At 42.5% G+C, this 15,495-nt stretch overlaps 2 protein-coding genes across 2 annotated transcripts in view; one reads left to right on the top strand and one right to left on the bottom strand.

Moving 5' to 3' along the window:
• The window catches only part of LOC126284791 (AP-1 complex subunit beta-1), a 138,375-nt gene extending 136,361 nt beyond the window's left edge, over window positions 1-2,014 (bottom strand). Inside the window, exon 1 of the mRNA XM_049983955.1 lies at window positions 1,840-2,014. Coding sequence (XP_049839912.1) covers window positions 1,840-1,929 — 90 coding nt within the window. The 5' untranslated portion in view covers window positions 1,930-2,014. The remainder of the gene's footprint in view (window positions 1-1,839) is intronic.
• The window catches only part of LOC126284792 (mucin-5AC-like), a 146,107-nt gene that overhangs the window by 7,275 nt on the left and 123,337 nt on the right, over window positions 1-15,495 (top strand). The window lies entirely within an intron of this gene.

Below are 15,495 nucleotides of genomic sequence, written 5' to 3'. Positions count from 1 at the left end.
TCGCCCATCGATATTTAGGTTCTCTCTGGTTTCCTTAATTCGTTTAAGACAAATGTTTCAATATTTCCTTTGAAAAGCTCTTGATTGATTTCTTTCCCCACTCCTGCAATCTCAGCTTGTGATTCTAGTAACTTCGCCGTCGATGGGACTTCAAAACCCTCTCTTCCTTGCACATCAGCATCAGCATGTGCATCGGCATCTGACGGTGTGTGGAGGAGGATACTTCTGGTACCTCTTCCCTGTTCCGCTTGCAAATGGCGCATGGGAAGAATGATTGTCGGTAAGCCTCAAATTTCTTGAACTTTCACGTCGTAGTCATTAAGCGAAAGGTATGTGGGGGAAAGTATTGTGTTGTCCGACTCTTCCTGGAAAGTACTCTCTCGAAATTTCAATAGCAAACCATTTAGAGATGCTCAACGCCTCTCTTGTAGCGTTTGTCAGTCGACTTTGTTGGACATCATTGCAACGTTCTCGCGCCGACCAGACGAGTCCATGACGAAACGCGCTGTTCTTCGGCGGATCCTCTCTATCTCTTCTGTGTCTCACCTGGTAAGGGTCTCAGATAGGTGAAGAATATGATGGTGGGCTCCATGTGGTTCCCAAGTTGTGCAGCGACCGTAAACCATAAAATTGACAAATAAGCAGCAACCAGTTGCAAAATCATGTTTTATTTATCCATTTTTGCAAATCGATTTCAACTGATTAACAGCCATCATCGGTGCTTTCAACGAATATGTATTACTACTCAGGGCACATATTCGTTGAAAGCACCGAAGATGGCTGTTAATCAGTTGAAATCGATTTATAAAAGTGGAAAAATAAAACATGAATTTTGCGACTGGTTGCTGCTTATTTGGTAATTTGAGGCGAAGGATACTCAAGAATCGGTCGAACAAGCATCTTGTAAGCCACTTCTTTCTTGAATGAGCTACATTTCCTTAAGACTCTTCCTATGAATCTCAGTCTGACATTTGTTTTTCCTTCTATTTATTTTATGTGGTCATTCCATTTAAGGTCCCTCTGGGTAGTTACTGCTAGATATTTGACGGTCTATACTCTTTCAAGCAACTTGTCATAAATACTGTAGTTGTGCAGTAGTAGATTTCTTTTCCTATGTACGCGCAATGTGTTACATGTATTTACATTGAGGGTCAACTGCCTGAGCCTGCACCGTTCATCAGCCTTATGTAGGTCATTCCGCAAATCGACAATGGCTTCTACTGGTGCTACTTTATAATAGAAAACCGCATCATCCGCGAACCGAGTTAAAGAACTTCAGATGCTTTCTGCTAAATCATTTATATACTTATACATTGTAAACAGTAACCGTCTTATCAAACTTCCTTGCAGTACGCCCCAAATTACCTTTACATTAGTGGATTTTGTTCCATTATTGCCATATGTTGAGTTCTATCTACAGGGAGATCTTGGATCCAGTTGCAAAGCTCATCCAATACTCGGTAAGTCTTCTTTTTTCACTAAACAGATGCGGGGGATGGGATGAAATACCTTCCTGAAGTCAAGGAACTAGACATCAACCTGAGCGCCTTTGTCTACAGAACTAAGGATCTTATGGAGAAATAGAGCGTGCTGAGTTTCGTAAGATGTCTGTTTGCGAAATCCTTGTTGATTTTAGTAGGAGATATTCGTTCTATAAAAAGTAATTCTTGTACATAAGTTCCACAATTCTATAACAGATTGACGTCAGATATTATTCCTTATTTGTAATTACGTGTTTCACTGATACTGTAATAGTATCCTACACTCTGTATAAATTTCATCATACAACACGTAACTTGTGATTTATGATTCAGACTTTGTGGAAACGCATGTACTTACCGAAGAGGTGTAAGCAGAGCGGGCGCAGTACTCAATAATTAACCGCCTGGAAGGCCTCGTCTTGCGCAAGGAAGAGTTGTGACCGTTCATACTTTTCGAGTAAGCTGTACGTCAGCCGTGGACTGGCGGGCATCTACGTCGCCGCCTAGCGCTTCCCCTTGCACGGCAATCACTGGGCGATCAGCGGCAAGGCCGCGCGCTGCGGGAGTCATTAAGGATGATGTGGTAACTCAGGACACACACGCCGCTGCCCCTATACCTCGTGTGGATGCCCGAGGGACGGTCCTGCGGTGTAAATTACAAGCATCCGGAACTGAAGCTATCTGTCTACCAATGCTCTACATCCTCACGATGAATGACGGAATGTAGAAATTTGGCACGGACTTCAATGCGAGATGCCTTTAATAGGTTCCACAACGAAACATTGTCTCGAAATTTAATAGAAAATCCGAAGAAATTCTGGTCATATGTAAAGTACACAAGCGGCAAGACGCTGTCAATACCTTCGCGGCGCAGTGCCAATGGTACTGTTACCGACGACTGTCCCGCTAAAGCGCAGTTATTGAAGGCAGTTTCCCGAAATTCGTTCACCAGGGAAGACGAATGGAATATTCCAGAATTTGAAACACGAACAGCTGCTAGCATGAGTTTCTTAGAATTAGATACCTTAGGGGTAGCGAAGCAACTCAAATCGCTTGATACGGGCAAGTCTACAGGTCCAGATTGTATACCGATTAGGTTCCTTTCAGATTACGCTGATACAATAGCTCCCTACTTAGCAATCATATACAACCGCTCGCTCACAGATAGATCTGTACCTACAGATTGGAAAATTGCGCAGGTGGCACCAATGTATAAGAACAGGTGTTCCCCAGGAAAGCGTCCTGGGACCTCTGCTGTTCCTGATCTATATAAATGATCTGGGTGACAATCTGAGCAGTTCTCTTAGACTGTTCGCAGATAATTCTGTAATTTTCCATCTAGTAAGGTCATCCGAGGACCAGTATCAGTCCCAAAGCGATTTAGAAAAGATTGCTGTATGGTGTGGCACGTGGCAGTTGATGCTAAATAACGAAAAGTGTGAGGTGATGTACATGAGTTCCAAAAGAAATCCGTTGGAATTCGATTGCTCGATAAATAGTACAGTTCCCAAGGCTGTCAATTCAACTAAGTACCTGGGTGTTAAAACTACGAACAACTTCAGTTGGAAAGACCACATAGATAATATTGTGGGGAAGGCGAGCCAAAGGCTGCGTTTCATTGACAGGACACTTAGAAGATGCAACAAGTCCACTGAAGAGATAGCTTACACTACACTCGTTCGTCCTCTCTTAGAATATTGCTGCGCGGTGTGGGATCCTTAGCAGGTGGGATTGACGGAGGACATCGAAAGGGTGCAAAAAAGGGCAGCTCGTTTGGTATTATCACGTAATAGGGGAGCGAGTGTGGCAGACATGATACGCGAATTGGGATTGAAGTAATTACAGCAAAGACGTTTTTCGTCGCGGCGAGATCTATTTAAGAAATTTCAGTCACCAACTTTCTCTTCCGAATGCGAAAATATTTTGTTGAGCCCAACCTACATAGGTAGGAATGATCATCAAAATAAAATAAGAGAAATCAGAGCTCAAACAGAAAGGTTTAGGTGTTCGTTTTTCCTGCGCGCTGCTCGGGAGCGGAATGGTAGAGAGATAGTATGATTGTGGTTCGATGAACCCTCTGCCAAGCACTTAAATGTGAATTGCAGAGTAGTCATGTAGATGTAGATGTAGATGTAGTATCACTATATTCTTCCCCCTCTCTCGTCCATTCACGAATGGAGCAAGGGGAGAATGATTCTCGCTGAAACTTCGTATCAAATATAACTTCTTTGATTTTTCTCGTTGTGATCTTTACACGAGATGTAGGAGGGGGCGTTCAATAGGTAATGGAAAAAACATTTTTTTCTGATAGCAGATTGATTTTTTTCAGGATTCCATAACATCATATTATTTCCCACTCTTTAGGCTACAAAACCCTATTTTTTAAACAATATCTCTGTTCAATGCGACGGACTTTCTCAACCTTACGGAGAGGGCCTGTATGCCCACATGTTACCACTGTGCTGGTCGACGTCGGAGGCAACGTCTTGCTGCATCAGTAACTTCTGTATCCCGCCTGGTAGGCGGCGCGTGGATCTGCTTCGGAACTGAAAGGTTGGCCGAATGAAGGAAGTGAGTAGGAGCAGGAAAAGGCAATACATGTCAGTTCTGCAGTATGAATTTAAATCACCTTTACTCTATCAAGAACACGTAACTTTGCAAAGAGGTGCGAAGTGTCCCGGCTGTCTGCTCTAGATCAAATGGGCAGAATGTGGAGCGAAGCTCGTAGATCTGGACAGCGCCTGCTAGAGGGCGCTGTAGGTGTCGGTGTCGTAGCGCCAACCTACGCCGTGGCATCGTAGCTGTCGATACCACAATAACCTCCTCATCATTCATGTACTGCTTTCCTTCTTTGGGTCAAACAGATGGAAGGCAGAAGGTGCGAAATCAGTGATGCTGGGTGTACGAGGAAATTTTGTGAGCTCCTCTCGGGTGCGCAGTCTTGTGTGAGGCTTAACGTTGTCATGGACAAGGAGAAATTCGTTTGGTGAGGCGAGGAACACGCTGAAGTCGTTTCTTTAATTTGCAGCAAACTGAACTTCAGAGTATACAGGGTGAGTCACCTGACGTTACCGCTGGATATATTTCGTAAACCACATCAAATACTGACGTGGAGGACGAATAAATTGGCCAGCCAGTTCTCCGGATCTTACACTTCTGGACTTCTTTCTGTGGGGTACGTGATGTGCCTACAACCCCAGAGGATATGAAACAACGTATTGTGGCAGCCTCCGGCGACATTACACCAGATATACTGCGGCGTGTACGACATTCATTACGCCAGAGATTGCAATTGTGTGCAGCAAATGATGGCCACCACATTGAACATCTATTGGCCTGACATGTCGGGACACACTCCGTAATTGAAAATGGAAACCACGTGTGTACGTGTACCTCACCCCTCATGGTAATGTTATGTGCGTCAGTGAAAAAGACCAATAAAAAGGTGTTAGCATGTGGACGTAATGTGCTGTTCCAGTTTCTTCTGTACCTAAGGTCCATCACCGTTCCCTTTGGATGCCTAAATAATTCGGTACTCTCCGATACACACGATCGAACAGCGGAGGAGTGGTACTCAAGCGTCAACTTGAGGTTACAATATCTCCGCATGTAATTAACATTTTACAATGCAACAAACGGCACTGGTTATGTATTTGTTTATATGTTCAGGTGTGCTAACAAAACTAACGGCGTTCCATTTTAAAAAAACGTAGGTTTGTGTTAAACAACATACTTCCGTGCATTTTTTAATGATTTGTATTAACCAATTACACTAGCCCCTCTCCTCACGTTCGGTCTGTGGAATCGATTCGTCAGTATTTGATGTGGTTTACGAAATATATCCAGCGGTAATGTTAGGTGACTCACCCTGTATTTTTCACCACGAGGGAGGGCATTAATCAGAATAAACCATCCAGAATCCCAGAAGACCGTCACCATTACCTTACCAGCTGAGGGTGCGACTTTGAACTGTTTACTCGGAGGAGACGTGGTGTGGCACTTCGCCATGTACTGCTGTTTAGTTTCCGGTTCGAAGTGATGAACGCACTTTTCACCGCCTCTGACGACGTTCGACAAAATATTGCCACGATCAGCCTCGTAACTCGCAGCAGTTCATCATTGATGGTCCTTAGTTCTCCTTATGGTCTTCTGTCAGGCGGCGAGGAATCCAGCGAACTCACACCTGTGAGTACCCCAACTGGTAGAGAGTGTGTCAGCACTACCGACGGAGACGTCCAGGTGAGTAGCGAGGTGTTGTTGTTCAAGAAACAAGGCATCAGGTTCGATTCTCAATAAATGTATGGGTAGGCGTTCTTGGCTATACATTACTGAGGCCGTACATCTTACCACAGAGATTAACCAGGGCTCGTTATCACCGCTTTTTGAAGAATGTACTGCTTATCTTGATGGAGGATGTTCTATGTCAGAACTGATTAAATATGTGGTTTATGTATAATGGCGCACCAGCACATTTTCTCTGTATTATGCGCCAAGCGAAAATAGACAAATGACAGATAGTGAAAAGGGTATTTACAGATGAGGAACGACAAAAAATCAGAACAAATGAAAAGGAACTGCGTTTGCTGAACAACATTACATCAGTATTTTCGTCATTTAGCCCGCCTGCTTAGCTGGGTGGTAACGTGCTCGCCTCACAGCCAAGCGGGCCCGGGTTCGATTCCCGGCCGGGTTGGAGATTTTCTCCGCTCGGGGACTTTGTGTTGTGTTGTTTGTCCTCATTATTTCATCCTCATCACCGGCGCGCAAGCTGCCCAATGTGGCGTCGAATGAAACAAGACTTGCACTGGCGGCCGAACTTCCCCGGGTGGGGCTCCCGGCCAAAGATGCCATACGCTCATTTCATTATTCATTTAATTATAGTTGTTAGGAAAAGTATGTGTTTAGATTGGTTAGTACCTCCAAGTATATGTGACAAGAAAAGTCATTAATGCTTATTTTTCTCTGGGCAGCACGTCACATGTTGAAATTAGACACGTGGACACAAAATGGTTACTCCACTTAGTGATGCAGTTAGACTTTTCATAAAACACCAAGTAGTAAATTATGTGACATGATTGCGGGAAGACTGTTACATGCAGAGAAAAAAGCAACTATCATTCTTTAGTGGGTATACATTAAGATAACAATGATTGCAATATCTGCACTTATATCCTAACACCCTGTACATGATCGTAAAGACAATGAATAAATATACACCTATATATGGTCTTATTCTAAAAGTCTACTGTGTGCAATGGATGTGAGTAAAAGGCTGGAGAAAGGAGCCAATAAATATTAGTCCTACATTCCCTCACAACAGTTATGGGATCAATTTTCTAACCACACATTAATTCCCATATGTTACACTATCTACCCAATAATATCTTTTATTTCTCTCAGGTGAAACTGTGACTAAGCATACTTGATATACTGAATTCTACGTCTTTATTTTCGTACTATTTCTTCCTCAATAAACAAACCACTCTGTTGTCGTCGGAGCCTGTGCACAACTCACAAAACAAAAACAAGAAAATATTGTCATGGGTAGTTCTGTAGACACATGGTAAATAAATTACATGTCATGATTTACATTAGTATTCGTTGATTCATGTGGGTAAATCTACACCATATACACACGGCCATCTTCCTGTATGACACACGTAATAAGGAATACAACTATTTAAACTGGTAATGAAATCCTTAACATTCTATTATTTACAAAGCTAATGTTCAAACCAGGTGCATGTTGATTCCCACATCAAGAGACTCTTTTCGTAAGTTCTCACTGAATCCTTCTCCTTGTCCTTGACAGTAGTTTCGTCGCAGATCAGCAGATAATTCAGCCTCTTATCCGCTCTTTCGTGTTCTCACGTTTTAACTGAGTGCCGTTCAGAGATTTTTACATCAAAACAGTTACCTTCAACCATTCTTCCGCACACAAAGGTCAGTGAAATCCTTGGTATCTGTTGAAAACAACATGCGAAATCAGATCGTAGTATCTACCTCAAATTACGCAAGTGGTCCTCAACTATGAAATATCCAAGGTCTGTTTTCACCATTACTTATTTAATAATCATAACACGAATTGGTATATAATAAATTACTGATAGTATACTCTCTATCGTTCGGTTTCTCGACAGCACGCTTTTTCTATGATCCATTTCTTATTCTCTGGTTTCATCCTTCATAATCAGTTCTAGTAGTGGCAGCAATCTACTCAGTTTCTCTGATACACTATGTGATCAAAAGTATCGGGACACCTCGCTGAAAATGACTTACAAGTTCGTGGCTTCCTCCATCGGTAATGCTGGAATTCAGTATGGTGTTGGCCCACCCATAGCCTTGATGAAGAGATTCAAATCAAATGGCTCCAAGCACTATGGGACTTAACATAGGAGGTCATCAGTCACGTAGAACTTAGAACTACTTAAAGCTAAGGACATCACACACGTCCATGACCGAGGCTGGATTCGAACCTGCGACCGTAGCAGTCGCGCAGTTCCGGGCTGACGCGCCTAGAGCCGCTCGGCCACAACAGACGGCCAACTTTTACATCTGTCGATTTTGTTGCTTTAAGAACACCACAAGAAGGATGAAATTCACCCGTGATCTAGGAGTGCCTATATGGTAGCTCCGAATATTCGGCCAGAGGACTGCCTGCCATCTATAATAAAAAAAACATAAAAAATCTGAGTGAACTGTTCAACGTCGAAACTGAATGTGTGCTATGTGATGTCCACGCAGACCAAATGCCAACAACAACGATGAAAAAAAAATTAAAAATGGGTTAGCGTTTTCGAGTAGTAATCAGAACAGCTTGGGCCCCGGGTTAGAACCCAGCCACTGCTTATATTTTAATAAAAGTCATCAGCAATGGCGGGCAAAGACTCCCAGCCTAAGCAGTCGCCTTCGTTCTGCCAGCGCCAGTGTCAAAAAGGGCGCACGAGCACACAGTTTCCGGCACTTTCTTGCCATTGGGAAGGGAAACTACCACTAAAAGGTGGAGAATCAGCAAGGGTCAACGGCATGAGGAAGCAGTAGCAAAGGATTAAGGGCACATAAAGTGTATCCACAGAACATGTAACCTGTGATTGAGAAAGTGTCATGATGATCTCTCCATTGGCTGAAGATTCCCGATTAGTCCTCCATTCGGATCTCCGGGGGAAGGGGATGCCAAAGGGAGACGAACATGAGAAGAAAAATACAGAATAACCAACGATGGGATAACATTCTACCAGTTGGAGATTGGTATGTCAGAAGTGAATATTTGCAAAGTGAATGCGAAGGTCCAGTCTGGATATAGTGGGGACCAAGCGTGATGGAAGGGAGATAAGGATTTCTGATTAGACAAATACAGAGTAAAACCAACAGCAGCAGAAAATAGTGTGACTGGAGAAGGATTCGTTGTGAATAGGAAAGTAGGACAGAGAGTGAGCTACCGTGAACAGTTTGGTGATACGGTTGTTCTCGTCACTTTCGGCAGCAAATCAACGCCGAAAACACGGCAACGTCGCATTCAGAAGATGAAGAAATAGAGAATATTGAGTGGATAAATTGAGTATGTAATGAAAGATAAAAATGCAATAATCATGGGGGACTGGAACGCGGTTGTGGGGAAAGGAATAAAAACAAGGGTTATAGGAAAATATGGATTTGACAATAGGAACGAGAGAGGAAAAAACCCAACTGAGTTCTGAAATAAATTTCAGAGGGCAATAACGAATATTCTGTTCGCGAATCACACTACTGGAGTACATTATAGTGAGAGAGATTCCGAGGTCAGATATTGGATTGTAAGGCGTACCTAGAAGCAGACATCGACTAAGATCACAATTTAGTAATAGATAGAAGTTTAAAGGAATCGTTTAGAAGGAAGTGTAAGGAGGTGGGATGCTGCTGATGTACTGGGAGATGATGAGACTCATTTGAAGTTCGCTGAGGATGTGGGCACTGCGGTAAGAAGTACCAGAACCGGCAGTTCAGATGAAGAAGCGTGGGCGTCTCTAACAAAGCAATTGCAAATATTAGACACTTAAACATAAGTAGAAGGTACTTAATTACGCAGAAACCTTGGGTAACAGAATAAATACTTCAGTTGATTGAGCAAAGTAGGAGGTGCAAAAATGTTATGAGAGAGACACGAATAGCCAGCCTGGGTGGCCGAGCGGTTCTAGGCGCTACAGTCTGGAACTGCGCTACCGCTACGGTTCGAATCCTGCCTCGGGCATGGATGTATGTGATGTCCTTAGGTTAGTTAGGTTTAAGTAGTTCTGAGTTCTAGGGGCTGATGACCTCAGAAGTCCCATAGTGCTCAGAGCCATTTTAGCCAGAGACACGAATACAGCAATATAAATCCCTATGGAATGAAATAAACTGCGGAATAGCCAGGAAAGATGAGAAGAAATTGAAAATCAATAATCATCTAAAGGACTGACGCAGCATATGGAAAAGTCAAAGAGCTTTCGGTGAAATTAAAAACAAGGGTGATAATTCAATGGGAGTTTCACTCCTAAACGCAAAGGAGAGAGTGGGCAGATAGACAGAGTACTTTGAAGGCCTATTTGTGGGGCAGGATTTGTCTGCTGACGTGATAAAAGAAGAAATTGTAGTCGATATGGAAGATGTAGGGGATCCAGTATTAGAGTTAGTATTTAAAAGCAGTCGAGAAGATCTGAGATCAAATAAGGCAGAATGGATAAGCAACATTTCATGGGGGAAGTGGCAACCAAACGACTATTTAAGTTGGTGAGTATTTGACTGGCGGATACTCGGGAAAATCTCATCCACACAAGTTCGAAAATAGCAAGGGCAGGTAAGTGCGAGAACTGTTGCACAATCAGCTTAGTAGCTCAAGTTACTGACGAGGATAATATACAGAAAAACGGGAAAGAAAACTGAGACCGCGATCGGTTGGGGTTTAGGAATGGTAAAGGCACCAGAGAGGCAGTTTTGACATTGTGAATGATAATGGAAGCAAGACTGGAGAAAAATCGAGACACGTTCGTTGGCAATGTGTTCTGGAAACAGCGTTCGACAATGTAAAACGGTGCAAGATCGAAACTGGGTGAAAATAAGAGTGAACTATAGACGGGTAATATACAATATGGAGGACCAAGAGCAAAGTGCTGGGATTGAAAAGGGTGTGAGACAGGGATGCAGTATTTCGCCTGTACTGTTCAGTCTATACGTCGAAGAAGTAATGACGAAAATAAAAGTTCAAGAGTAGGATTCAAATTCAAGATGGAAGGATGTCAGTGATAAGATTTGCTGATGACGTTACCATCCTCAATGAAGGTGAAGAAGAATTACATGATCTGCTGAATGGAGCGAACTGTCCAATTAGTACAGAATATGGATTGAGAGTAAACCGAAAAAATACAAAAATAATGAGAACTAGCTGAAATGAAAATAGCGAGAAACTTAACGCCAAAATTACTGATCACCAAGTAGGCGAAGTTTAGAAATTCTGCTACCTTGGAAGCAAAATAACCCATGACGAATGAAGCACGTAGGACACAAAAAGGAGACTAGACAGGCGATCAGGACATTCCTGGCCAAGAGAAGTCTACTTGTATCAAACATAGCCCGTAATTTGAGGAAGAAATTTCTGAGAATGTATGTGTGTTGGTGAATCATTAATAGTGGGAAAACCGGAACAGAGTGGAATCCAACCGTTGTGTCGAAAATTAGATAAACCGCTAAGATAAGCAAAGAGAAGGTTCTCTGTAGAATCGGCGAAGAAAGAAACAAACGGAAAACACTGACAAAACGAAGGGGTAGAGTGGTAAGACATATGTTAAGACATCAGCTAATAGTCTGCGTGGTGCTAGAGGGACCTGTCGAGTGTAAAAACTCTAGCAGGAGACAGAGATTGGAATACATCCAACAAACAACTGAAGATCATTGGTGCAACTGCTACTTTGAGAGGAAGAGATTAGAGCTGGAAAAAGGAGACCTACGTTTCGAGATGTACCTGCAAGGAAATATTGAGTCCATTCACAAATCTGGTCCGATACTCGATAATATCCTATATGGTGGACGGTGTCAAATGCCTTCCTGAAGTCAAGGAACGTGGCATCAACCTGAGTGAAGTTGTCTACAGTAGTATGGATAACTCATGGAGAAATAGAGGGAGCTGGTTTTCACAACATTTCTTTTTCTAGAGATTTTCGTTCTTCAAAACCATCATAATGCGTGAGCATAAAGCCTGTTCAAAAATTCTACATATATTGACGTCAGCGATACAGGCCCATAATTATGCACTTCTTTCCGACTGTCCTTGAAAACGGGAATGGCCTGCGTTTTTTCTAGTCTCTAGGACCGTTCGTTATCCGGCGACTCACAATAAATTACTGCTGCAAGTTCGCAGAGTCACACGGGTATCTTATCTGGTCCAACCGAACGCCTTTCCACTGTTGACCAGGATCAGCTCATTCTTCCCAAGATCTCTTGTCTCAATATCTGCTGTTTCGGTGTTCGTGCAATGGCGTAAAGGACGAAACGTCTTACGATCTTCTGTAATAAAAAGAAAAAAAATTGAAGCATGAATTCAGTTTTCGGCCTTCTCTTCGTCACCTTTCGCTTTGGTACCAGTATGGTGACTGAGCGACTGAACACATGAACTCGACCCACTTACTGACTTAACGTAGGACACAAACTTCTTAGGATTTTGGCCCCTCCACCTTTCGGACAAGACCTCCCGGTAAACAGATCGGGTGAACACTGGCCTTTTTTGCTGAACTGTTCTTTATTTCTCCGAGATGCTACTTACCTAGTTCATCAGAACAGAAGAAGAGGGTCGCTGTTTGATGGGGAGTGTGCAGGCTGAAGGTGAGAGCTGATGCTGGGTAGAACGACGGCAGGGCTATGGGAATAGAGATTGGGTGTGGGATTTGGATCTTGACTCATGGAGAGGCTATGGAGGGTACGGTGAGTATATGTTAGAGAGGAATTCTGGACCAAGTCACCTTAGAGATAAACAGATAAACGTTAGTATATGTTGTCGGGCTAAAGGAGAATACAGGGTGTCCCAAAAAGAATGATCCGATTTTAAAGAGCATTATTTATTAGTAAGAAGGGATTAACACCAACAAATTGCATACTAAATTACTCAGAATAGACAGAAGTTTATAAAAATCCATCATAAATCTTCAGTATGTCCTCCATTGGCTGTACGGACGACATCTAGCCGATAGTCGAATTCATTCCAAACTGAGGGTAAGGTGTCTTCTGTCAATGTAGCTACAGCAGCTGATATTCTGGTTTTTAGTTCATCAGTGTCACGAGGTGAGGGAGGAAGGTAAACACATTGTTTAACATATCACCACAGGAAGAAATCACATGGTGTTCAGTCAGGGGACCTAGGTGACCTGTTGTGCGGGCGCCATATTGCGCGATACTGGCTGCACGCTCCAGGTCAGTGCTCGTAGCGACATCTAGCAGACTTCTTCTGAAACTCTACATGCCGATTACATCTAGTGTTGTTTCAATTACCTAGTGACATTTGTCTCAATATTATAACAAGTTAAAATCGTGTCATTCTTTTTGGGACTCCCTCTATTAATACAGGAGCAGCAATCGTTCATGGTTTGAAAGATAGCGGAGGAAATTCGCTTTGCTGATACAGATGAAAGTACGAGACGATAAATGGATGTGCGCAGTAAAGAAAAGTGTACGGAATTCCCAAACATACCGGGAGTAGTAGAATTTAAAAAATAAGTCAGTCATCAATCCGAAGATTGTTTTGAACGCTACAGTGCTTTCACAGCCATGGTGCTGATGGAGGTGGTATGCCGTTCCTTTCCTCTGACCTACGATCTGACATATCTACAGATTAACCTGGGTTCCCAACCACAGTGCAGGTTGGAATTTTTCATATCAACAAACACTGCGAGAGGTGAAGGACGTTGTAAATGGCTGATAAAAATAAAAATCCTCTTATGGACCGGAGATCGAATCCGGGACCTTGGGTACTTCACCACTTTTTCTGTTTTTCGTTCTTATCTATCTATTTCTCCGCCATTTTTGGTTAGTAAAATGGCTCTAAGCACTATGTGATTTGATATCTGAGGTCACCAGTCCCCTAGAATTACAACTACTTAAAACCTAACTAACCTAAGGAAATCACACACATCCATGCCAGAAGCAGGATTCGAACCTACAATCTTACCAGCAGCGCGGTTCCGGACTGAAGCGCCTAGAACCGCTCGGACACTGCGGCCGGCTTTTGGTTAGCAGTTCTGCGTGGATGTCACTGGACACCACTTTCATTCCACAGATTTTAACTTCAGTCACTTTTTTATTACAGAAGGGGACCAGTCCCCTGAATGAACACGCTGACTACCGTGTCGGCTTGACACTGAGCCACCGAGAAATCAGGAGATATGAATGTCTAAGACACGTTGCTGGAGAAGAACATGTTTAATCAAAGATTTCTAAGCGTGGAGAAAATCGAAAGGGAATAATTAGGAACTCTTACCAAGTAGTATTTGAATGATGTTTCAGCAGAGTAGTTATATCTCATCCTGGGAGTTCTGGACACCAGCTTCCCATTGCAGGCTCACACTATACGTACGTCACGGGATTGTTGCAGACAGGCAGACATTTGTAAAGGCTGAAACGCTGGTTGCGCCACAAATGTGATAAATCTTAAGTGGCCTTAAGTGGGCATTTGCTTCCACGCGGTGTGCTGCGGAGTGCGTGGCCTTTTTTGCTTCAGTGGTATATATGTAGCTGGCTGCAGCGGCAGTGGCGTATTTCTTACAAAACGGGAAGTGAGGCACCGGGTCAGTAAATTTCATGAGCGATCGGTCAGTACGCTTTTATAGAAAAGGCGACAGCCCAACGGAGTTTGTTTTGTGGCAAAGGAGCCGAAAGAGCAAATTAATGATTAAAATAAAAAGGTTTTAATGTAACACCATTTTTAAAATGGACTAAAAAGATAATATAATTTCTCCTAGCCCCATACAGATTCCTAGCCCCAAATAGATACTCCTAAAAAATTATGCTTGTGAATTTTTAATAGGTGAACGTAACTTTAAGAACGTAAAATTTGAAGCGAAAAACGAAGCGTGCGATAAATAGTTGATGCGTGAATAGTTCACCTAAGTCACTAACAATTTTATTGCATTGCGAATTATGTGAACTGTTGTGTTATTTTTCTCAATGACAACTGCTCTCCATACTATTACCTACTGCATGCGCCCCATCTTTTTCTTTTTAAATTTTACAAATGTTGTCATAGCTATTAAAAATGGACAAGCGCAGTACTATCTATGTTGCATCAGGAATCAGTATTGCGCTACAAGAAATTATTTTATACTTTTTAGTCTGCTTTAAAAATGTGTTGCATTAAACAGTTTTTTATTCAAATAATTAATTTTTGCTTTTTAGTCTTGCGTATACAACATTTTTCAATCGATTTCAAACCTGTGCCGAGATTACAATAGAGACCTTTCGTAAATTTCAGATTTGTTTCAGTTGATCTTCACCTGAGTCAGTCAATATTTTGCTTCCTCCCACGTACACCTCATGAAAAGACCTTGAAGATAAAAATTAGATTCGAGCTCATACGGAGACTTACCAGCAATTTTTCTCATCGCGAAACATTCGCGAATGGAACCTTTGCAGTCGTACATAAAGTACCCTTCGCCACACAACACACAAGAAAGCGAGTCTGCATTGTACTGCTATACTGCTCTGAACTACGTTGAAAGTTTCAAGCCTCTAGCTAACTGAGAAGTTAGTTTGAAATGAATTCCAAAATTTGTACAGAACAGACAGATAGACAGAAAAACAAAGTACCTTCCAGCGCACACTAGATAAGAAAGCGAGCTGATATCGAATTGAAAATTTCAAGTCTCTAGCTCACCCAGAAGTTAGTTTAAAATCAATTACTAAATCTGTACCGAACCGAAAAAGGGTTCAAATGAGTCTAAGCACTATGGGACTTAACATCTGAGGTCATGAGTCCCCTAGACTTAGAACTACTTAAACCTAACTAACCTAAGGACAT

This window comes from Schistocerca gregaria, chromosome 8 (assembly GCF_023897955.1).
Source record: "Schistocerca gregaria isolate iqSchGreg1 chromosome 8, iqSchGreg1.2, whole genome shotgun sequence".
Lineage (NCBI taxonomy): Eukaryota > Metazoa > Arthropoda > Insecta > Orthoptera > Acrididae > Schistocerca > Schistocerca gregaria.
This window is presented reverse-complemented; position numbering and strand designations above follow the sequence as displayed.